Raw genomic sequence first — 26,224 nt, 5'->3', positions numbered from 1 at the left:
ATGATCTTCCAACCTGAACTTGTATCAAGATAACTCAAATTTTCACAAGTATTGGCATTTTCATAGGACGTGGATTATGATAAAGAAGGATCAATCTTGAGAATTCGTGGAAAGAATATATTAGAGAATGAACACGTCAAGGTAGGTGCAAAAAGATTAGGATCAACTTCCTGGAATATTTTAGAACTTGAGTAAAATTGTTCAGATTCATAATGCTATACCTCTTTATTGCAGATTGGAGCATTCCATACTTTGGAAATTGACTTGAAACGAGCTTTTGTTTTAAGAAAGGTATGGTATATTTTGTTTAGTTTTTGTTATATATCTGAAATTATCCTATATCTTGGAATATATCATTTGCAAGCTAGCGGTGGTTGTCCCCCATGTGCATTAAGTATCCTTTAGCTACATTGAAATATTAACAAGATCTACAAGATCTTTGTTGTTAGTGATACTTGAAAAATGAGTCTATAGGTTTAGAAACCTAAAGCAAACATAATGAATACTATGAAAAAGGGGATTCACCTCCCAAAAGTTTTTGTATTTCCTTCCGTCCATGACATTCATAAAATAGATAGAGTTTCCCTCGTCTTTGAACTAGGAATAAGTTCCAAAGCCTTGAGTTCCCTAATTTAACCACAATCCAATTGAAAACTATTATTGCTAATGTAGAACTTTTTTTATAATTTTTTTTGATAGAAAAGAAATCCTATTAGAATGGTCTAAAAAAATATGATTCCATATCTTCTATGTAAATGGCAAAAAGGCCAGCTAGTCTTTGCGAAAGAACAACTAATCAATCTCTATATAAAGAAGGCAAATAGCTTTTTAAAGTGCCCATGTACATTGAAGGGAGGCCAATCTCCCTATTCGTAATCAATTTCCCTAGCTTGACTAGATGAGAGAATTGGGAAAATTGTCAACGATTTTGTTTTATATGAGGCGAGATAATGTTCTAGAGATTAATTGAGTTGGTGCAGAGTGTGCTTTAAGTAGTAGTACTGTGAGTTCAGAAGGATGGGGGCTTTGTTATAAAGTATCTTACTATCCAAAAACAAGGTTGCCCTCACACCGCCATTGAGCTCTTTGTTGGACTTATGGGTCTAAGATGTCCTCTTTACCACTAAAATATCCCGGTCATTGGTTTGGAATAAGGGATAAGAATAAGTATGGATGCATAAGACGAGTTGGGACTCTTTGTTTAGAAGCATTTTCAGTCATAGGTGCTTCTGGAAGGCTATTTTGCAACTTTATGACATGTTTCTCCCTCTCACCATACTTAAAGTAGATAATGGCTCTCATATTTTGTTTTGAAGGACTTATGAATTGGTGATGTCCCTCTTGCAAATCCTTCCTTACTTAACATTAAGGATCACAAATATGAAGAGATGATTACTTTACTTAACGTTCTCGATCCTAGAGAATCTCTTTAAGTTTATATGGTAGGATTTGGTCTTTGGAGTTATTTAATATATTTTGTTGCAAATCTCTTTTTTCAACTTTACACATTCATCCTCTACCTGTAATGAGATTTTTGCCAGTGCTTTTTGGAAGGCTAAAATTTCCTCTAAGGTTAAGATTTTTTTGTGAATAGCTGTTATGAATAGGCTAAATACTAATAGTCCATTGCAAATCTAAGACTTGATCGTTAGAGATGTTTATTATTCGGTTCAGATTGGAAACCCAAATCGGACTGACGCATAGTATAGATATGATCCAGTCCTTGGTCAAAATAATTAAGGACCAAGAAAATTGGTTTGTTTTGTTTCGGTCCGGTTCCAATCTAGAGTGGTTAAATAATATTTTATTTTGGATTAATTAATATTAATAAACCAAAAAAACCAAAAGTAACCGCTAAACTGGAAACTTTCCCTCTTGAATTTTCTAAATTCATTAAGTATTTTTTCAAACAAGATTTAATATAAATATTAAAAGACTAGGGAACAGTTCGGTTTTCAGTCTTGACTTTTTACCATGTTTTGTGTCGATATGGTCCATCTTTGGACTTGACTTATAGATTGGTGGCGATGACGATGATGAGGGAGGAAATAGGTAGTGGATGTAAATTTTTTAGTTCCTGTTGACTTATGACAAAGAATTATGACTCAAGGATTGGTCTCTTTAATTGCTTGAGGTTCAAGATTATGGTTATACCTGTGCCTATATTCATACCAATACTGTGAGTACCTAAGAAGCTCATACTGAGGATTCGATTAGGATCTCTAAATTCTCGGCTTCCATGTTTTGAGGGCATACATATATCCTAACTTTAGTTTCTTAGTTGGACGAAGCTTTGTAAAGCATATTTGGGTTAATAGTATTTGCATTTTTTGACATCTCTATCCATTGTGCTCCAAAGTTACCATGCTTTCCTTGAATTGGTCTGTTTAGGGCATCAAACCTTGCATCAAACTTAGCATGTAATTTTGCCAGGTCTGGAGTTTGCTTACCTCAACTTGAAATTTCAAGTCTAGAAGTGGAGCAAGCATTTAGAGATAATGATAAAAATATAAATAAAAATAAAAATAAAACAAATAGATACAGAGGTTAAGCCTATTGCTTATAGTAGAGCATATTAAAAAGCTACTTGGATGCTCGCTGAGGTCAAATAATTTAATTATCAATGTTTATTTTCTAAAAAAAAGAAAATATCAATGTTCATGTCATGCGCGACAATAATGGGATAAGAATGAGGTATGGGTATAAATCTGGTAGATAAGTAATTAAAGAGTGGAAACAAGTAGCAAAAAATATTGAAAATACTTTTTTTGTTACTTTTTTTAAGAACAATCAAAGATTAAATAATGATCTAATATAAATTAACCTAATAACTTAAACCACAATGATACAGTGAGTTAAAAAATAGAATACACCTACCAATTTAGAAGCACAAAGAATACCGACTTTACTGAAAAAATGTATTAATAGATAGAAAATAAGTTATGGAGTTCAAATATGCCAATAAGGACCTCAAAAATGGGAAGGGAGTGTTCCTAGGGAAGCATTAGGATCATGTTAACTCATCAGAGAGAGTTTTCAAGACAAAAAGCCCACACGCGATGATAGGAGTGTAGGAATTACGTGTCCACTTCTTTTGAGCTTTTGATGGGGAGTCGTTGGAGGCCGCCTTGGTTCTGGATGTGGTGTTAGTGTTACTCGTATGATTAGGGAGGAGATATGACCAACCAATGGTAGTTCTAGAGTGGTCTCGACAAATGATACGTAATATCTTTGCAAAGTCATCGATGGGGATTCGGTGGGGTTGTTGGTCAGACTTTGTTGAGGTTGATGGCAGAGATAGTGTCTACCACTATTTGGTAACATTAAGCTTATGAAGAAGATCCACATCCAAGAGCAAATTGAAATCATGGAGCATACAGGTTTTGCGTTTATTGGAGCTAGGAAAAATAATAATTTTGAGGAGACTTTTATTCTAAGTATGTTGGCTTCGGATGATGCCTTTATGAGTATCATTATTGAGAGTTTCGTTCCTAAAAAATAAATTTGATGAGATTCTTGTGAAAAAAGGAGATTGGTTGGAGGCAGATAACAATGATGAAATGACTTAAGGAAGGAGATGACAGTACGTGGATAATTGGACGAGAATGAAATGCATCAAGGAAATAGATCTTGAAGATGGTAGATCAGTGAGAGACTTGAAGGTGATTGATGGTGTTATTACGAATTAGTGGAAGAATTTGTTTGAAAAAAATATTATTCACAAAAGTTTGTGTTGATTTTTGGAGAAAAATAATGATTTTATTTATCACCCTTTAGCTTGTTACACTTGGGGTATTTGTAAATTCTTAACATATTAATAAAAAAATTACTATTTTATTAGATTTCTAATTATATGAGATTATTATTTTAATAGAATTCTAAATACATTAATATAACAAATTAAATAATAAACTAATAAAGTAATTAAATAATAAAATATGATAGTCAATACCTCCTTCAAGTTAGTTCAGGGATATCACACATGACCAACTTACAAATCAAATTCTGAATAGTTATCTTGGTGTCTACTAGAAGCGTACGTGCATGGAGGAACAGGAAAAACCTCAAGTTGGAACATACCTTTTAATTAGTACCAAAGGATACCAAAAAAGTGTTGCAAACTGCAACTAAATCTGTAAGGCAGTAGCTCAACTCAACTGGAAAAACGGTTTGAACTCGGCTACAAAAGGCTCAAGTTCGGCTTAAAAACAGCTTGAACTCAGCTAAAAAAGGGCTTAAACTTGATTAAAAAATGACTCGAACTTGGCTAAAAAAAGCTCAAATTCAACTCAAAACGACTCGAAGTTGGCTAAAAAACGGCTCGAACTCGGCTCACTTGGCTCGGCTCCACAGGGACTGCACAGATCGGCTCGGTGCCTTCTCTGGATAGATCTGGTTGCCTACGCCGCGCGCAGAGCTCTTCTTCACCCCATACGTTGCGATGTGCGAAGCTTAAACTGATAAGATCTGGTTTCTTCTGCCGCACGCAGATCTGATCGCTTGAATCGGTCTTCTCCCCACTACATGTTGCGCACCAAGCTCGCACGGGTTTGTGCCTTCTTCCGCGTGAAGCAGATATGTCGATCTTCTCCGATTTTAGACGTCGTTGTCGATTCTCTCTTTGGATTGCACAGATTAGCTGCTTCCTCTTCACGTAGATCGGGAGCAGCTGCAACTTTTCTGGTTTCAAGTCGGGTGCCAAATTCGTTCATCGGTCAATTCGTCCTCCGCCATTGCCACCTTTCTGGTTTCAAATAGTAGTCGGGGATGGAAAGAAAAACAATAGATCTGTTTTTAGATACCAAGACATACTCAGATAAATTTTTTTCTAAACCTTAAAATAATCTTATTTTGATTATGATACAATATTGATTTTAGAAAAAAAATAATTTTTCACCTTTTAGGTTATTACGTCTCGGGTATTTATAAAATTCTTAATCTACTAATAAAATAATTACTATTTTATTATAATTCTAATTATATAAGATTATTATTCTTGCGGAATTTTAAATATATCAACATAACTAATTAAATAATAAAAAATGGTAGTCAACAACTTGTAACTATGAATTTCAAATAATTTTAATTTTCTCCACATGTTCATGTTTATCAAAGAGGTTGTATATATTAGATTGTTGATCATCCTTTATAACTGAACCATCTACATGATAGAACGTAACTAAAAGAAATTTAATCATGTTCTAAATCCACCTAACCATTTCTCTGACACCAAATATACTTTTGAAAAATAGATAAAAACAAAATTTGAGTCAACTAACCTAAAAAAAGGTGAAAGAGCACATCTAATAACTGCAAGAATTGTTTCGAAAACACCGTAAAGAGGTCTAGATGTGGCTGAACTATTTAAGGTGAATCAACTCGATTCAAACTAGTTTGAACCAGTCAACAGAATATTTCATAACATTGAAAGTCACATTCGTTGGTCGACGGAGTTCTCGAGTTGGCAGTAATGGTCCGATGAGTTCTGGAGAGTCAGGATCCGAGAGACGGTAGAGGCTGAAATTTTGGTTGTTAATAAAATTCTAGTCCAACTTTTGGTTATTAAAATTCTTCTACGTTTATCTTCAAACTCTGTCCTACATCAATTAGCATCAAAACTTAAAGTCAATTCATTATACTACCTTAATTTTCTCTACTAAATTTCACAAAGCTAAACTTGATTGACTAATAAAAGAAAATCCTAAACTCTTAAATCAGCTGCCAGCGACATCAGGAGAGAGAAAAGACGACAATCATCAGCCCAATGCCATCTTTGGTGATGCGAGAGGGTATGGGGAGGATCGAATAAACTCTTGTAATTTTCACAACACATGCAATATAGTGACTGAGCCGCCTAATTAACCCTTTCTAATTGAGAATACACCCACATAAATGACATGTATAAACAAAGAAAAGAGAAATAAAAACGAAAAAAAGAAAGATGCCACAGATTATCGATAAGTCGATCCCAGCTCCTTACCTTAACATGATTTTAGAAAGCTCACTATTTTTGAAAAACTTGAAGACGCTAAAGAAATTAGCAAAGCTAATTCTTGAAGAAAGTAAAAATTTCAAATTTTATTCTCTCAATATGTGTTTATAACTTATGGGTAAAGTCTTTATATAAGCTTTTCCTGGAATAGTTTTAAATAATTACAACCACTTAAGAATTAATAAAATAGTTTCTTAAAAAAAAATCTATCTCAATTTAGGATAAAATTCATAATAAAATAATTGCTTAATCTAATCCTATGATTAAAGTACCAAATATTTAATCCTATGGATAAAATATAAAAATTAACTAATACCAAGATAATTAGATAGATAAATTTCTTTTTTTCGATGTGCTGAAATTGAGGTTGAGTTGTTGCAGAATTCTTGAAGATAAAACCCCACAAAAATCACATGCCAAAGAAGAGAAGAAGATCTGCTGAAAAAAACTCCATCTAGCACATGCTTGACGCATGCGGGAGAGGATTCTCTCACCCACTTGTGCGGGCAAGCTTTTAGCGGGTTGGAGAGGGTATGCGTGTGGGCTGGAAAATCCCGCAATCGCCTTCTCCTGCGTGTCGACCGACCACGTGGATGGGCCTGTGTGTGGCCTGTGCTCTTCACGGACCTACACATCCATCTCGCTCAGTTCGCGCACCTGCTGGGCCGACTTCCTCTCCCAGGCTGTTTACTCCTTCGGCTGGGTTCGTCACCTGTTTCATGGGCACAAGGTCTTCTACCTGTGCGATCTGTTTGGGCTGTGGGCAGTTATTGTTGCAAGCCTTGTGATTGTTGGGCTGAGTGTGCAGGTTGGGCACCCCATACGTGTGAGGGCTAAGGCCACTAGTGTGGGCAGCCTGCTTGGCCTATGTATGCGCAGGCTTGCGTGCCCAGATTTCTTGCGCGTAGAATGCTCTGATTTGCCGTGCGGGACTGATCGCTGGTATGTCACTTGCGGGCCGAGGGCCGTGATGGTCGGGAGGCAAAGTCATGCCGCAAGACATTAACTGTGCATCACATGGGAATCAGGATAGTGTGCGAACCAAAATTCAGAAAAAGACATGACATAGGAAGCAAACCCACATCCGAGAAGCAAGTCTCGGCCCACCTAGGCGTGATTATCCGGTCCATAAAAATTTGGATCGTGTAAGATGGATTCTCAATGCCATCAAGCAAGGTCGGCCATATGGGCCCCCAAACCGACCAGCTCAAATGGCCAAAGGAGATTGAAGAATGGGCCTTTGGGGACATCTTGGAGCCTAGGGAAGAAAGCCTATGGCCGTTCAGTCGTCACGGTCCTCGGCCCACAGGGAACGTATTGGTTGTCACTCTCGCAGGGCAAACTGGAGCAATCTACACGCAAGGAATCCGTGCGCGTTGGCTTGCGCATATGCAGGCCAAACAGGTCGCCCATGTGAGCGGCCCAGGCCCTCACACGTTCAGGGTGTCCAACCTGCACGCCTAGCCTAGCAGTCATGAGGCCCTCAACAATAACTGCCCATGACCCAAATAGATTGTGTAGGCAGAAAGCCTTGTGCTTGTGAAGTAGGTGATGGGCCTAGCTGAAGGATTCAACAGTTCGGGAGAAGAAGCCGGTCCAGGAGGTGCGCGAACTGGGCAGGACGAACGCCCAGGTCCGTGAAGCGCGCAGGCCGTGCATAGGCCCATCCACGTGCCAGGGCTGCACGCAGGGGAAGGCGCTTGCAGGTTTCCAGTCTGCATGCGTACCCGCTCCAAGCAGGCAACATGTCAAGCATGTGCCGGATGGAGTCTTTTTTTAGCAGGGATTCTTCTCTTCTTCAGTATGTGATTTTTGTGGAGTTTTATTTTTAAGAATTCTACGGCAATTCAAACTCAAATTCAACACATGAAAAAGAAGAAATTTATCTTTCTAATTATTTTGGTATTATTTAATTATTATATTTCATTTATAGTATTAAATACTTAATATTTTAATTATATAATTAGATTAAATAATTATTTTAGTATGAATTTTAACTTAAATTAAGATAGAATTTTGTATAGAAAATTATTTTATTAATTCTTAAGTGGTTGTGATCATTTAGAACTATTGCGAGAAAAGTCAATATAAAAACTTTTGTCCATAAGTTGTAAACACGGTGAAAAGAATAAAATTTGAATTTTTTGCTTTCTTTAAGAATTAACTTTGTTAATTTCTTTAATGTCTTCAAGTTCTTCAAAATTAGGGAGTTTTTGAAGTTTTGTTGAGGCGAAGAGCTGAGATTGACTTATCGAGTAAGTCCGTGACGTTTTTCTTTTTCTCATTTTTATTTCCCTTTTCTTTGTTTATGCATGCTATTTAGGTAGGTGTATTTTCAATTGGAGGGGTTAATTTTTTTTTGAAATAAAAGGAAAATATTATTATGCACAAGGTATCAAAGGGGTATCATTCAAATACAAACTAATTACATGTAAATCAAGTGGTTTATGACAATACCAAAGTCCCAAATATTTTTGATGTCATGACCCAATAAAATAGAGCCAAAAGTATGAATCCATTTATCTCTAATTTTTGTAAAGTTAGTCTTTATACCCTCAAAAGCTCTTCCATTCATTTCCTTCCACACAAACAAAAGAATTGTAAGTGGAATAATGAACAAATGATGTTTCTTTTTACAAATGCCCACCCACGTCCACAACTCATTACTCACACTCCCAAGCATAACTCAATTTAACCCTAACAGCCCAAAATAGAGGTCCAAATGCTGTATGTCACTGGACAAAATAATATTAAATGGTTGCACGATTCCTCAGCAGCATGACATAAATAGCATCTATTAATCAGCATATTCCCCTTACTTTTTAGCATATCCAGGGTCAAAATACATTCATTGGCTGCCTCCCACGCAAAAAAAACCATTTTAGGAGGAATTTTAGATTTCTAAATTTACTTATAAGGAGCAGACGTGCTGCGGCTGTTATCCTTCTTAGTCAGATAACTGTATAAAGATTTCACCGAGAAACCTTTCTTCTCATCAAACTTTCATATTCTTTTATAATTTTCTGTGTTCAAATTTATTTCTGTCAGTGATAAAAGCAGACTACTGTACTCATCAATTTCCCAGTCTTGCAATCTTCGCTTCACCTTCACATCCCACACCCTACCCTTCCCCATAAACTCATACATCTCCTCTACCTTAACATCCTTCTTGTCAGCAATGTCAAAAATTCTTTTGAATCTGTTTTTTAAGTTGAAATTCCCCATCCATTCGTCATATCAAAACCTTGCCCCATCACCCCTTCCAACTTTCCAACCCACACAGCGCTTGAAGTATTGGCTGTCATCCCAAATCTTCCTCCAAAGGCTCAGCCTGTGAGGCTTAAATTTACCCATTCTCCTATTCTCCCTCTCCCAATCTCCCCATCTAGCACGTACAACCTTCCACCACATTTTTTCCTTCTCCCCAAGAGATCTCCACGACCATTTCTCATGGAAAGCTTGGTTTAACTCCACAATAGATTTCAAGCCGAGACCTCCCTTATATTGGGGAGGTTAATTAAGCGGCTAAGTTTTTACATTGCATGTGTTGTGAAGGTTATAGGAGTTGATTCGATCGTCCCCATACCCTCTCGCGTCGTTTGGTCACTGCCAAGAGGTGGTCTTGCACTGCACCTTTGTTTGGCCTTAGAGGGGTCTGAATCGGCTGCTTCACCAAATTTGAGCGCTCGTCGACACGGAGAACCATCACAGTCTCTGCTTGAAGTTACTCTTATAACCGCTTTGATGGAACCTATCCTTCCTGACCACCAGGAGTAACATCAACATCAGCTTTGAAACCATCACCTCTAGACAACTCTTTGCTAGGAGATACGTTGTTGGAGGTTCATCGAAAGTTAGAGCATGATTACCATTCACTCTACCAGTGTGCTTGGCCTTTGGGGTTTTTGACACTGTTGATCGATTCAAACCGTTTTGAATCGGTTCATTTTACCTTATCTGTTTCAACCCTTCCATATGATTTTCTAAAGTTGAGGTTTTATGTGCTCTTTCACTTTTTGAGGTTAATTGACTCAAATTCTTGTTTTTTATCAACTTTTTTGCAAGTTGATATTGGACGACGTGTATTTGGCATTAGAGGAACGGTAGATGATATTAAGACATAAGTGGAGTTCTTTTAGTTATGTGCTGTGATTTAGATGGATTAATTACAAATTTATAACGATTTGCAGTAAGCTTTATCCGAAACTTTCAATCAATATGGTATGTGGAGGAAATTAAAATCAATCGGCATTCTTCAAGGTTGTAAGCTTTTGTGATCTATAAACTTTATAAAGATGCTATTTGTGTTTGAGATTCTCTCGAGGGATATTACTTATATGAAAGATGTTATCAAATGAAAATTTAATATTATTTTCTGATATCTAAAATAGTGAAAAATAAGTCTGCAAGAGAAGAGAAATCACAAGGAGGACATGGTAATTCTCATTCTTGTAAAGTTGCTTTAAGAAATATTAAAGTAGCTCTCTAGGATATAAATCATAGGATTGATATGTATGAAATTAAGATGAAAAGGCATAGAGAAAAATTTGTATCTTCAGTTACAACACAAGAACGTATATTTCAAATATCAATAGAACATGAAGAGCGAGAAAAGGTTGGGTTGGTGAATGATTTGGTGATTGAATGAAATCTTATGGAAGTGCTGCAACCTAATAATCAAGAATTAACTGGTGATATTGAATGTATATACACAAATGAGATAATTGAGATAGTAAAAAATATTATGGATAAGGTTGTTATTCCTGTTGATCTAGTTGAGTTTTCTAGTGATGGATATTTGATTCATTAGCAAACAATGACATTGCCCATTGTTGATAATAAAGATACTCTAGTGGGTTAAAATTCCATGAGGAAAGAGGCCACACATGAAGATATTACTTTGCATTCTTTGGCTCTTAACAACAACGATGGGAGTTTGTCTATTATTCCTTTTATAGATTTTGTTATTCTCAATTTGTTCAGTATATCATTCAAAATCCTTGATTTGAGAAACATTCGTGTTATCTCATGTTAATTTCAAGTTTCGCAAGCTTCAGGCATTATTGAATCAAGTTCCAACTTTGCTATTCTTTCTTCTTTGACATTTTACACTCGAGGTTGAGTTTTCACCAAGTGTGAGGGAATGATGCAGAATAAGAAGATTTTAAAGTGAGTATATTTCAAAAAAAGGAGATATGAGACAGAACTAATAAAAGAACATAATTCTTTCTATTTAATTTATTTTTCTATTTACTTTTCTAGCTGTTCTATTTTTGTTATATTTTGATGCCTACAAGTGAGGTACCCAAGCTTAATTATTAAGTAGACTACTTCTTGTTATTATTCAAATATTGATATCTTACTTTGATTATTGAGATTCGAGATCTCGTAGTTTTGGTTCTTAATAAAATTCCTCCAAATTTGTCTTCAAGCTCTCTTTGTCCTGTATCAAAAGTTTTGTTCCATGTCTAAGATAGATGGTGGTCTAGGCACTAGGAACCTTTATTATAAAATATATAATGCTTTGGCAAAATGGTTATGGTGTTTTCTTTTTGGAGCCCAACTTTTTATGGCATATAGGTAGATTAAAGGTAAGTTTGACCTACATCAGAAGGGTTGGGCCTTCAGAACCAATGCTTCTTCTGCTTAAAGGAGCCCCTAGATAGTTATCTCAAGCATATAGGGCTCTTTCCAACGCCTAAGTTTGCGGGTGGGTGATGATTCTTGTTCTCTTTTCTTGGGAAGATCCTAAATTGATGCTGTTGGACACTCAATTTCCTCATCTGCACAATCCATCCCAATGCCATAATTTTCCTATTTGTTCTTTTTGGGATTATTTTGCTGATCATTTCTTATGGGATTATTTTGCTGATCATTTCTTATGAGATATGTTTTGTAAGAAATATCAATGATCGTGAAGACATGGTTTTTATGATTCACCTCCTTGATTGTGTTGTGTTCTCTTTCGACTTTGATCGTAGAGTTGGTCTCTGCAATTATGTAGCAAATTCATCTGCAAATCTTTCTTTTCCTACTTATTATGTAATCCCTCTATTTGCAATGATGTTTTCACTGAGCTTTTTTGAGAGGTTCCAACTCCCTCGAAAGGTAACTTTTTTGTATTGTAGTTTTGAATCTGCTGAATAATTACAGTTTGCTTATAGTTCAACCTAATCATCCTTTAGCCTGATGCTTGTTGGATTTGATGTGTTACAAAGCAGCTGAATTTTGCAGCCACTTTGTTATGTCTTGCAGTCTTTGAACATGTTTATTTGACACTTCTGGAGTTTCTTGGGTCTCCTTTTCTCATGTTGAGGCTTTCATTTCTTCTCCACTTTGTGGTATCAGTAGGAGGAAGGAGTTAAATCTTTCTAGTGTGGGTTTCTTTTTGTAGTTTATTTGGTTGGAGAGAAATATTAGGTTTGTTAGATATCAATTTTTTGCTTTTTGCTTCTTGGGGATACCACAGAGAGGAGATTCTGTATCTTTTTGTAGAACCAGTGGAGCATCTGAAACTGTGTCTTCCCTGGGTCCTGGGTCCTTTCTAATATACTAGACCAGTGAAGTGGTCCTTTTTAGCTGTAACAGACTTGCATTGTTTTTTTCGTCTTGTATTTTTTTGGTATTGCTTATTGCTGATGTTTGGCAAAATATTGCCAATTGTTACGCTGTTTGCTCTATTTACACTTCAGAATTGCAATTCCCGAACCATTCTCTTTTGCTGACAATGGCATGTTGTCTATTCAATACTGTAGGATGTCTGGGACTCATTGGCGCTAGATGTACTCAAACAGGCTTCTGGTATGTGTTGTTGAATTTCTTAGGTTTAAAGCTGCAAACAGATCGCTAATAAAAATCGTATTTGTTTATTGAAAAAAGTTTGTACTTTTTTATTAAAAAAATAAAGTTTATATCTATAGGTCGTTAACTATACTAATATACTAACGAAGTTATTTCCTTGCTTAATATTTCATCTTCTTGGTGAAATTCCTATTTCAAGGCTTTGGTGCATTGGTTTTTACACAAAAGTTATAAGTCCTTTTCCATTTGTATGTTTGTCTTATGATGGAAAAGGCCGTGTCTACTTTTATGGTCCTTGGATTTTGAACCATGGTTGTTGGTGAAATTGATGTTGTTGATTGGTAGAAAGGTGAAAGAGGTCATTTGATTAATGGAAAATAATTTATATAATTTTTTTGAAATAAAAAAGTACAATATGTATTAATAACTACAAGCACCAAGAGGGTGCCAACCCATATACAAAATATTTTTATATCAATCAGGATATCAATAAGTTTTGATCACCATAGTAAAAAACCTAGGATTTAAAACCATTTAACTCTAACTCTATCGAAATTCTCTTTTATCCCTTCAAAAGCTCTTTTATTTTTTTCTTTTTACACCACCAAAAAAATTGCAAGGGGAAATAAAAAGTCTAATTCTTTTTTTTTTAAATAAAAAGTTTGATATGTATTTATAATTACAAACACCAAGGGGATGTCGTCCCATGTATAAATGTATTTAAATATCAAACATGATACCAATAAGGTATGCTAAATCCTCCGTAGAATACAAAGAGTGATTGATAATCAAATTACACCAGGGTTTGAGACCATCTAATACTCTATCGAAATGCTCTTCCATCCCTTCAAAAGATTTTCTGTTTCTTTCTTCCACACCACCCAATAGGTTAACTGCAAGGCGAATGAGACCCAAACGTTTTCTTCGACCATTAATACTCTTCCATGCTCATATCTCATCCCTTATATTAACTAGCGTTACCTAGCTAGTCCCTAGCAACTCATATGCCATAATCCATTAGTTATATGCGAGGGGGCATCAAAGTAAAATACGGTCACAAGTCTTGTTCACTCTCTTGCATAAAAAACAATCGTTCATCATGATCTTTCCCCTTCTCATCAACTTGTCAATGATAAGAATACATTCATGCCCTACTTCCCAAGTGAAGAAAGCAATTATGGGAGGATCATTCACTTTTCAGATTTGTTGGAAAGGAAACTTGTTTTCCAATATATCCTTGGCCAAATAATTATAGAAAGACACAACCATGAATATCCCTATTGGATTGAACATCCAAACTAGTTAATTATAACTCTCGTTCAAATATATAGAAGACAGTTAGCTCAAGAGAGATTCATATTCATTTATTTCCCAACCGTTAAGATTTCTCAATACCTCCACATTCCACTCCCTTCTACCCTCGAAGTCTCAATATGAATACTTGATTGAAATATCCTTATATCATGCAATAGCAAAGATTTGTCGAAATCTCTAAGAGCTCCCTTTCCAGGCCAAGGGCTCGTTTGAAAGTTGATTCTCTCCCTATTACCAACTTTCCACCTGTTACAATTATGAAAATTATTCATTTCTATACATATTGTTTTCCATACCCCTATCCCATACAGTCTTATTATCGCTCTGGAATACGAGCTCTTATCCGTTGTACCAAACTTTGCCTCAATAAGCATCCACCAAAGAATTCCATTTTGTTTCATAAACCATCAAATCTACTTGCCTTGAAGCATATGATTCATTTCTACTATAGATTTCAAATCTAAACTGCTCTAATGCAAAAGTCTTTTAACACTTTTCATGCCACCAAATGATATTTCTTTCTCTCCGTAGAATCACCCTAAAGAAATCTACATTGAATTGCTTCCAATTTTTTCGTTACACTTACCGGAATTGTTGAAAGAGACATTTAGTACACTAAGGTGTCATATGCGAATTATAATGGGTTACCTCTTCAGTTAACTCTCCTTCTCCCACTGGTTCCTTTGAACAAACCCACCCCTTAACTCTCAGCAGCAATTTGTTCAAAATTTTTATAGCCATAATAAATAGTAGTGGAGAAAATAAATAATAGTGGAGATAATGAGTCTTCTTGTCTAAAACTTCTAGATGCCTTAAATAAGAAGATGAACCCCCATTCATTATGACTGTAAAAGATGATGTGATGATGCAGAAATTGGTCCATTTATGCTCTTTATCTCCGAAGCCCATTCTGTCTAGCATATAATCAATAAATCTCTAGTTAATGTGATCATAGGCTTCCTTTGTATAAAGTTTGCAGAGGACCCCATCTCTATCACGAAATAGTAGATCATCTACAATCTCATTAGCTACCATAATTTTACACATGATTTGCCTTCATTCCAAAAAAGTATGCTGAAATTCCCCTACTACTTTACCCATAATTTTTACCATATGTTTAGATAACACCTTCTCAATAAGCTTGTACACGTTTCCAACTAAGCTAATAGGCCAGAAGTCCTTGATGTTAGTCGCCGCCTCCACCTTAGGGATTGACACCTAGAAAATGGAGTGTAATGATTTCATAAAAGTCCTTGTATTATGTAGTTCTTTAAAGAGCTCTAAGATATTCACTTTCATTATATTCTGAAATTTCTGTAAAAACCCATGTTAAAGTCTTCAAATCCAGGGGTGTATTCTCTTTCTAATGAAACACGACTCATCTCATCTAGGGAGGTAAAATTGAGACCATCTAGCTTAGATATGCAATTAAATTCCTCATGATACAAGCTATAAAAGAAATCTTTAACCCTTACCTCAGACTCTCACCCTTCACCATCTTGTCCTTGATATCCATTTTCTCCACGTAGTTGGTCCTCCTATAATGATTAGCCATGCTATGGAAGAATTTGATATTTATGTCTCCCTCCTTTATGTACTTGGCTCTTGATTTTTCTTTCCACAATATCTCCTCATTTGTAATTTGTTTGCTAATTCAAATTTCAAACGTTCCTTTCTAACCCAATCATTAGTAGATGATTCTTTATTAATTGTGAAAACGATTTAATTTAATAAGAAAATATCAAATCAAGGTTATATCATGTTAATCAAATCAATCATGCTGAAAATAGAAAAAATCAAACAAATTATGATATGTACTATTTTTCATTTTACTCTTCGCGCAAAGTTGTTTCGACTTCCATTTACTGAGAGCCATACGGATTTTCAACTATTCATGTGGAATGACCAATTCATTTCATATTATATCAGATATTTACGACTTGCCAAACCAATAGTACATTTATGACTTGCCAAATCATGACATGATTTATGACTACAGTCGTGCCAACCACAAAGGTCCTTCATGTTAACTATTGCCACGACTGTACTTCGCCAAATGTGACCCTTACAATCATATTGCGTCATCACTCTCGTTAGAGAGTACACTATCATCCACAGGAAAACGGTTCTCTCACATCTTTTCAGACCAGATGGGGAGAAATAAAAATCTCTCAGAAATAAAAAGTCTAACGAGACATTTTATGAATCATGCATGCTGATACCAATATATATTTCTTATGCTTAAACATCTCTTCATGCTTTATCATTTTACCATCCTGCAATATATCAGGCCTTAATATTTATCTCAAGCATTTGATCATTAACATGCCAATAATCGATTTACGTATATTCATATAACATGCATTAGCACGTAAATTATTTTATTTAAACATACAAGAGTAAGCATGCTATCACTTAATTTAAACTTCGTTAATTAATGTAGAAATACTCCTTAGGATGTTTACAAGTAAATATTAAATTTCTTACCGAAATCTTAATGTTTTCTATGCTTTTTCTTCATCTTCTCCTCTCCTTTCTCTAAATCACTCCGTCTCTCTCTAAAATTCTTTAGCGGATGGAAGAATGGAATGGAAGTGATGAGAAAATGGTGAAGTGGGGGTGCCTACTTAAACAAAGTTTGTGTATATATTCTCCCCCAGCTCCTTCTCTTTGCCCTGCTGCTTAATTGCAACTTCACCACCTTGATCTTTTGTGCTATTTTGAAGCTGGCCTTACCGTTTTCCACAAAACCTCTCCACCATTCACCAACCTTTTCATATAATCCACAAAACCTCTTGGAAAATACACTTTTTTGTTTTACAAATCTCAATGATTGGAGGCCGTTGTATGATATGTTTAATTCACAAGCTTGAGCCTTGCGACATTTCAGCCCAAGTTGACAGGAGAATCTGGGTCCTATAGTCGTGGGGGTCTACACAATTCCTTTTGCAGCACCTCACCAGTAATTGTAACTGTCAGAATTAATTTCTTACTAGGAGTTTTCGGAAGGTTAAAATTTTCTTAATTTTTGAAAGGTTTGTGCCTGGATGACTGTTCTAAACAGACTCAATGCTAATGATTTGTTGGAAGTTTGCAGGTCCAATTGCCCTTTCTCTCTGAATGTATATGTAGTGTGTTTTAGGAGGGATGAATCCTATTACCACCTTTTCCTCCAGTGTGAAGTGACTTTGAAGCTTTGGACAATGCTTCTTGATACTCTTGCTTGATGTTGGTATCCACTTGCTACTTTGTTACATGATTTCATCTTTAAAAGGGAGTGGGCTGAAAAAAGGATATATAGATGCCTCCGAGAGGTGCCAATTTTCTTGGTTTATGGGTTTTATGGTTGGAGTGCAATGATAAAATCTTCGAGGATCGCTATTTTCCTCCACAGCCTCTTTGGAATAGAATGATTTTTCCAGCTTCTTTGTGTGCCAATGCACATGCCTGTTTTAAAGATATTTCTTTAAAATTGTCACGAAGGAAATGGGGTGCTATTCTGCACTAACTTTACTTTTGCCATTTGGTTTTATCTTCTTATGTTCTTTTTCTTATTCTGTGGTTTGTTCTCTGTTTTACAAGGATTTGTTTTCCTCATGCCTTTGGACTCTCTTTTTCTCTTAATATATTTATAATCTTTTTCTTGTTAAAAACTTCAGATCCTGCTGCAAGTGCTGATCTAGCTGTAGTCTTAATGCAAGAAGGATTAGCTCACATCTTCCTAGTTGGTAGAAGGTATGCATGCTTATGGAGCTCATAAATCACTTGAGAGTTTCTTTAGTGATGTTGCTGTGGGAGAATGAATTGTTGCATATTTCATTGAATTATAGAACTCTATATATACAAGTGAATAGCAATAAAAAAAAAAAAGGAAACACTATTAATTACAAAGATTACAAAGATCTTGGACCTATTACCAATATACTTTTTACCCTAATGAAGCACGCCCAATCTTTTTCCTAAATTCTAATCATGAAACACACTTAGAACAATTAAATGTTATTTTACAGTTCAAATTTTATGATAATTTATTTATTGATACAATATTAGTGCACGATTTAGGAACATGTAACATAGTTTCTAAGATAAGTGTAGGACTAAGTTTAATGTCTCCCTTGCCTGTAATGATATTTAGGGAACCGTCTGCAATGATAATTTTCTTGTTTCTTGGAAGAGAGATTAAAAATATTTGTCAAAGGACCAGTGATTCCTATATGTATGACCTAAGAATTTTCAAAGGGTTTACCTTAAACATCCAGACCGTGTGAAAAAGAAAATGTAGCTGAGTGTTTATTACATTTGTATCTATAGACTTCTCAAGGTCCTCTAATTGACTTTATAGTCATTGAATCTTGGTCGTAAAAGCAAGGAGATCGTTATGTACTTCTTTTCGTTGGTTAGATATGAACCTGTTTAGAAACCTTATGTAGGGGTCTTTTGTATCCTTATTTTTTACTGGAGGTACTTGATTTACCATGTAGTTTTCAATATTTATGTTTGGTGTGTTTGAGTTTTTTGTAAAAAGTACACCAAAGATTATCCCTACTATTTGCTCCTAAAGTTGCATTCTCATAATAAATTACTTTCTTTAGTTGTTGACGAGGTTTACAATCTTGTGAGATTATGGCTGAACTATCAGTGTAATGGGGTTGCAGCATGGTCCTTCTCTTGCTTTCTTCTGATCTTATAATTAAGATTAACTCATTGAGTGATAATATTTCTTCTTTTTTCATGATTTGGATTCGTACTTGATCATATTTCAGGTTCAATCACTAGTTTTTTAACGTGTTAAAATATTCATATAGTGATTATGCTTTTATTTCATGGACTATATTTTGACAGTCAGGTCATAAATTTGCATCGTGTCTTTGATTTTTTGGAATAGATTTCGCTAATTCCATCTCATACTGCCTTTATTGTAGAAAGGAACGTTATAGTTTTGTTTATATCTGGAGTCATGGAGTTCTAGAGGCGTGCTGTATGATAATGGAATCCTCTTTATCCTAGGGATCAAATGTACAGTCTTTGGGTGTTGGTTTGGTACCTAGAAAGTGAATGAGTTCCCCTTTTCTCGTTAAGGTGGTTTGAAATAATTGAGAGCAGCTTAGATAGTCTTTTCTTGTGAACCAGTAAGTAGGTTGAACTGATCGGTAAGTAGTCTCTGAGTGTTAGTTTGGTACCTAGAAGGTGGCTGAGCTTCTCTTTTTCCTTTAGGGTGGTTCAAATTAATTGAGATTAGCTCAAATAGTGTTTCTTGTAAATTAACTGAAATTTGCAAGTGAAATTTTCCATGTGGAAATATGCTCCAGTATTTTGAGATTTAACATTCGATATCTTAAAGAATTGAATGGTAATTAATATCGAAAATGAAAAAATTATTAGAAGAATTTTACTTGGAACACGTGGCTATGTGAGGAAAACACTGGTTTTGCGTTGAGTCAACTCACTCAGTCAACTCGGATCAGAATTGACTAAGTGAACTTGGACTTGAAACTCACTGAGTCAACTCGGTAATTCCTTGCTTCCGTGTGTAGTGTCGCAGTACACAGATGAAGTTTGGACCCATCTGGTTGGACTAGTAGCTGTCATGGCACGCGTCTGTGCGCATAGAGTCGTAGAGAGTCGAGTTAGGATTCTGGCAATTGTGTCTGGGGTTGCTTGACAAATTGCGTCTAATGATGGTGTCACGTCTGACAATGGAGACTGCAGTCGAGATGGACAGATGGTGTAACGTGGCTATGTGAGGAAAACACTGGTTTTGCGTTGAGTCAACTCACTCAGTCAACTCGGATCAGAATTGACTAAGTGAACTTGGACTTGAAACTCACTGAGTCAACTTGGTAATTCCTTGCTTCCGTGTATAGTGTCGCAGTACACAGATGAAGTTTGGACCCATCTGGTTGGACTAGTAGCTGTCATGGCACGCGTCTGTGCGCAGAGTCGTAGAGAGTCGAGTTAGGATTCTGGCAATTGTGTCTGGGGTTGCTTGACAAATTGCGTCTAATGATGGTGTCACGTCTGACAATGGAGACTGCAGTCGAGATGGACAGATGGTGTCATGTCCTCTTCTGGTGTTTGGCTCTGAGCAGGCTGTCATTGGGTTTGGTTATGGTAGGTGATGTCTGGATATGGCCGTGTTTGGTTGGATTTCTATGTGACAGAGAAGAATGCAACTAGAAGATCAGCGATCTGCAACTGGAAGCGTGGTTGGGGGGTTCTAGTGTTGACGATGAAGGCTGATTTGGCTTTTACCGGTGGTCAACAGTGGTAGTTGGTGGCTGGTCTACAATGGCCAGCTATGAAGGCTAACCTATATCTTCTAAAGTTTTTTTATATTCTATTGAATATTGCAGCTCATATGTACAAGTTTTTCAGAATGAAAAATGAAAATAGACAATTAATTAAAATGGGTATAATTTGCCCTTATACCTTTTTACATGATTTATTTCCTTTTTAACATTTTAATTTACTTTCTATTTAATATGTTAATTTACTTCCTCGTCAACAATTATATTATTTAATATGATTTATTTTCTTTTTAATGTTCTGATGTACTTCCTCCTTTGATATTATACAAAGAAAAATTTATGGACATTGGACTTCCTTAAGAAAAAAGTCTAGTTTTAAACATCCTTTCACTAAAAAATCTAGTTTTAAATCTCTTATCTTCTATTGAAAAACTTAGCCACCAAAAGCATGTTTCTTTTATTTCTAGCTAACAAAAGATGAGTAAATGGATTGGGGGCAATAGTATCTGTCTTGAGTTCCTTGGAGCTTTGAAATCTGACCATGACTACACTTCCATTCTAGACATTTGAACACTTCACATATCTGGCTTGTACATATCCTTTGGTAGTGATTCTGGATTCTAATGATGAGTTTACACATTAATTGCTAGTTCTGTTTCTGTGCAATTTTTTTCCTTTTCTTATGTTGCTTTGTTGGCTAATATGCAACAGTGTGACAAGTAGTCGAGCACGTATTGAAACATCTATTCCTCGCAAACATGGCCCTGCTATTGCTGGTTATGAGTCTGTATGTTCTTTTTTCTTTTATCCAAGTCATCAATCCCTGGAAAATGAAGTCATGATTGTTCTCAATATGGCAAGTTTATTTCATTTCTTATTTTCTTCTACTGCAGGCTTTGAAAAGGTTTTTTGAGAATGTTTTACAGGTAAGTTGAGTTTGGGCTTGCAATACCATGCTGTTTCTCTGATGCCCAACCCTGGCTTCAATTGTGTCATATCTTTAATTAGACTTTTGACGAGTACTAACGGTCTCTTGTCTTACAGGCTTTCCTGAAACATGTTGATTTCAATGTTGTTCGTTGTGCAGTGGTTGCAAGTCCCGGTTTCACAAAGGTCATCTTTTTGGTTTTAATTGCTTGCTATTTTACAACATTATTCCCATGACATTGTCACTGTTTGAAGAAATACTGTGACCAAGAAACTTAGTCTATAGGAGAAAATCTACCAAGTAAAACACTGCATTCTATTTTCTAAAATCAATTTGCAACCAGTTTAAAGATGAGGAAAATAGAGAGAAAACATTCTGCTTATGAACAATATTTAAGGTATTTATACGGCCTTTACACTTAAAGGAGAATGATGACTTTCCTAAGACATAGACCTAAAATATAGGAATCCCATTGATTTAGAGAAGCTACAGATTTTAGTCAAATTAGGAAAATACAGATTTTATGCTAATTAGATTTAATACGCAGCTGTGCAACAGTTTCCTCTTCCCCATGCAGCTGACCAATAATTCTTCTTTCCACAAAAGGTAGTATGATCCTGGAAGTAACTACTGTCTTAGACCCGAAATCCTATCTCATCTGGAAGATGAATAAAATATTTTTGATTGTGATGAACAAAGTCCCAATTTTGACTGAATGCCTCAAGACCCAAGAAACATCTTAGGGGAATGGAGTTTGAAGGAAAAGTTTCAACTTTGATCCCCTAACTATCATCACTTTTGGCGACAATATCATCAGTATGGACACAATTGTTAACAAAATCTTGATTCAAGTAATTAGAGAAAAAAGTGAATTCCACTTTGATGCAAATCAAACTCTATTACAACTTCATTTGACTTTTCAATCAAAGATCTAGGAGAATGTTTTAGCCCATATAATATTTTAAATTGATAAACCAACCCAAAATTCTCCTAAGAACAGATCGTGAAGCTTGCTTTATGTAAATGGCTTTCTCTAAATCATCATGCATAAAATACCTTTTGATATCCAATTGGTACAAGGATCAATAGTAGGTTAACAAAGAAATAAACACTCAAACTCGGTTATTTTAGCAATGAGAAAAGAATTTTTACAGTTGTGTAAACTATAATCTTGGGTATAAACCTTGGTTGTCTTCATATCTTAAGACAATTGGAACTCACCGGCAACAATGATCTATTATTACTACAGTATCTTATTTCCTTAGTGGTGCAACTGAAGAAGCTGCTGAAGCAGATGACTGGAACGACTGGAACTCACAGTGGATTTATTTGGATCGAAAAATAAGTCTTTTGATGTGGTAAGTGAAGGTAAGCAAGAGGATAAGGTGAGAATGTATGACATTGGTAGGGGGTTTAGGGTTACCATTTCATACAAAAGCGATCAGGAGATTGGTTGGTTGGAGTGTTTAGCGAATTTTATTGGAGCAAAGGTACGAGATTTTGGAGAAGAAGCATGATTGGGGATAGTCATCAATCTCTGATTGGTGTTAGGGAGAAACAAGTGAGAGTGCTTTCTTGTGCTCACTGAGGAGAAAGGGAACCATATTAGGCGTACATTTATTCTGGAAGGAAGAGAGGCTGAATGATGGTGAAGTGTAATTGACGCGGGAGGGTATAGGGAGGATCGAATCAACTCCTATAACCCACTCAACGTTATGCAATACCGAAACTTTAACCACCTAAATAACCTTTCCTCTAATTGAATTTACAATTTTTTAAAAAATGCAAAAACAAAAATTAAGGAAAGTAAAATAAGGAAAAGAAAAACGTCACGGATTTACCGATAAGTTGATCCTCGCTCATTAACTCAATAAGACTTCTGAAAATTTTTGCTTTTCGAAGAATTTGAAGAAGCTAAATTAACAAAAATACTAATAGAAGAAAATGTTAGGCTTTCAAGAATTATTTTAGATTGATTATAATTGGTGTGTTTACAACCTATGGGTAAAAATTTATTTATAGTTTTTCCTGATGTAATCTAGATGAGTACAAACTCTTGCATAAAATAGTAAAATAATAACTTAGATAAAATTCTATTTAATTTTAGAATAATTACATAATAAAATATTTATTTTATCCAATTTAAATACAAAGAAATTAATTAAATAATCCTAGTGATAGAGTTTACATTAAAATAATAATTAAAACAAGATAAGTCTTTATCCCATGTGGTTTTTATGTAAAACACATGAGAAAATTGATTTAGGCATGTGATATTTTAATTTAAAACATGGTGAATTAAAAAGTGGGTCCCAAAGCCTTTCAAAAAAATAAAAAATAAAAAATAAAAATAAAATAACTTTATTAATTAAAAGGTGGAGAATGGGCCAGCCGGGTTTGGGTAACCTGGGTGGGCTGGTCGGCACGGTCTGCGGACAGCGGGCCTACGGGTTGTGTTCCGCGTGCTGTGCTTACGGGCCTTCTGGGCTGTGCGGGAGCTGTTGGGTCCGCATGTGCGTTGGCCTTGCTGTGCACATGCGCATGCTGCGCGCATGTGGGCTACGCACGCTTGGTTCATGTGGGCCATCTCTCCTGGGCATGAGATTTCTTACAATTCTTCAAGCCCATTAATCTTATTTGGACATCTTTTGGCTTGAACAAATTTGACTCATATCTTGAAATAATCCCAATTAGGAATGTAATTAGGAATAAAATTACTTTCTTGTTTTGAGCGTTCCTGTTTAGGAAATTGGAATTTACTTTCCTGTTTGAGTCGGGACCTATAGGATTCTTCCTTGATGTACATTGGTACCCTTCACACCAAATTTGGGTGATCCAATATGACATCATCCTCATTTCTTCAAAAAGATTGGTCCTCGACCTTCATCAAAAGGAGAATGGTTAGTGATAATAATAGAAAATACAACATACTTCTCCGTTATGTTTACTTTGTTGATGCATGTTATGACTTGATTCACAATTCTTCTGGGATTTGGATCAAATCTTTGTAGCCCACTTGCTATGATAATTATCTATAAGAGGAAAATAATACAACTATGCAAAAAGTAGTTAAGGTCAAAATGAATCTTCTTATAGACAAGTACAATCAAACTTCTTTTTTTACAAGAGATATTCCTTAACATTGTGTTTCTGTGATCAAGACGCTTCTTTGTTTTCTTTCTCTGTTTTTCTTTTAATGGACATTTTTTAGCTGTCTTTCCGACTTCTTCGATGCTTAATGGACCAGTAGTTTCCTTTTTGGCCTTCTCTCTCTCTCTCTTCTGCTCTTCTTGAGTATTCATGAAAGAATCGTTTAATTTTGATATGATATTCATGTACCTCTTTTGGTGATAAAGGTGTAAGGACATGATTCAGATCGTCCTTTCTCAATGAATATCGATTGGTGCGACCACTATGTTGTACCTGTCTATCAAACTGCAAAAGCCTTCCAAAGCATCGGGTGACTGGCATGCATAGGTATAATATCACAACATACCTCGTCCTGATATTCTTCAATTGAGAACGACACTATGACTTGCTGGGTAACTTGGGCTTCACCACACTCATTCAACCACTGTAACCGGTAGGGAGCCAGATGCTTGATGCATGTCAACCCTGCTCTTTCCACGAATAGAGTGCTTGCCACATTAGGACAGTTACCACTATAATGATCATTCCACATACCTTACCATTGACAAGACATCACATGTGGAAAATGTTCTCCCTTTGCTCGTTGTCTTCACTTCTAACTTACATGTTGAGAGCTCTTCGGATAATAAGGATATTACTTCCAATTGGAGAATTTGTGATGGATTGAGACATAATATAGTACCTGCAAGAAAGGTTAGTGAAAAGAATGCATTCTCTCCCTCACCTTCCCTCGTGTTTACCTGACAATCTCTCAATTGATATGTTCGTCTGTCAAGTTGAGTATTCGGAATCGGAATTGCTTGATCGGGTCTGCATGTTAGTGCTTATGACGCAATAAGGAACCCTAAAGAATTCTGATTTCTTTTGAAACTCAAAATTAAACAAAGGAAGAAATAGTGTGCTTTTTGTGTGTCAAGCAATTAGAACAGATTAGTCAATCAAATAATAACTTTCTTTTTTTAATGGAGCCAAAATAAAATGAACGATATGTAGATCACAAAGATTGACAAGACGAACTGATGCAAAGGGATTTGAAAAATCCCGTTGGATATAATCGGAATGCATATTTATCTATACTACCGCCAATAGGTCGGTTACACTCTACAACCAGTCAAGTTTCTTTATGCAATGTTGATGTAAGATTATACAAATGCAATTCGAAAATTAAACATAGATAATGTGCGGAATGAAAACAAAAATTTTTGCTCGCATCCATTAGGTAACGTAGTTTACTTTTAATTTCTCAAAGGATTTTCAATTACCAATCAGACGGCTATTATGTTTTTGCTATGGAAAATGCAAATAACGTGCACTGGATATTTTTGGTATTTTTGATGTATATAAATTTTTTTTTGGAATAATAAACACGAACTACTTGAATTGAACGGATAGATATGAATTCAAGCAGGATACAATACGAATTAACAAATAAAAAATTAATTTGAATTGTTAATTAAAGAACAAAAATGCTAAAAGTAATAAAGATAGATTTGGGTTATAGAAGTCTAAGCTCTAATATCAGATGACACGAGAGGATATTGGAAGGATCGAATCAACTCCTATAACCCACTCAACATTATGGAATACCAAAACTTTAACCGTTTAGATAAATTTGCCATCTAATTGAATCTACAATTCTAAAAGAAATGCAAAAATAAAGAATAGGAAAAATAAAATAAGGAAAAGAAAAATACGACATACTTACTGATAAGTTGATCCCCGCTTCTTGGTTCAATAAGATTTTTGAACTGTCTCGAAGGACTTGAAGAAGTTAAATTATCAAAAATACTA

At 35.5% G+C, this 26,224-nt stretch overlaps 1 protein-coding gene across 1 annotated transcript in view; it reads left to right on the top strand.

The window, feature by feature from the left end:
* The window catches only part of PEL1 (Eukaryotic release factor 1 (eRF1) family protein), a 61,744-nt gene that overhangs the window by 1,035 nt on the left and 34,485 nt on the right, over nucleotides 1-26,224 (top strand). Inside the window, exons 4-10 of the mRNA XM_088219164.1 lie at nucleotides 67-141; nucleotides 235-291; nucleotides 12,748-12,793; nucleotides 17,767-17,842; nucleotides 21,067-21,142; nucleotides 21,249-21,281; nucleotides 21,400-21,468. Coding sequence (XP_088075290.1) covers nucleotides 67-141; nucleotides 235-291; nucleotides 12,748-12,793; nucleotides 17,767-17,842; nucleotides 21,067-21,142; nucleotides 21,249-21,281; nucleotides 21,400-21,468 — 432 coding nt within the window. The remainder of the gene's footprint in view (nucleotides 1-66; nucleotides 142-234; nucleotides 292-12,747; nucleotides 12,794-17,766; nucleotides 17,843-21,066; nucleotides 21,143-21,248; nucleotides 21,282-21,399; nucleotides 21,469-26,224) is intronic.

This window comes from Carica papaya, chromosome 1 (genome assembly GCF_054855325.1).
Source record: "Carica papaya isolate Zhongbai chromosome 1, ASM5485532v1, whole genome shotgun sequence".
Lineage (NCBI taxonomy): Eukaryota > Viridiplantae > Streptophyta > Magnoliopsida > Brassicales > Caricaceae > Carica > Carica papaya.
This window is presented reverse-complemented; position numbering and strand designations above follow the sequence as displayed.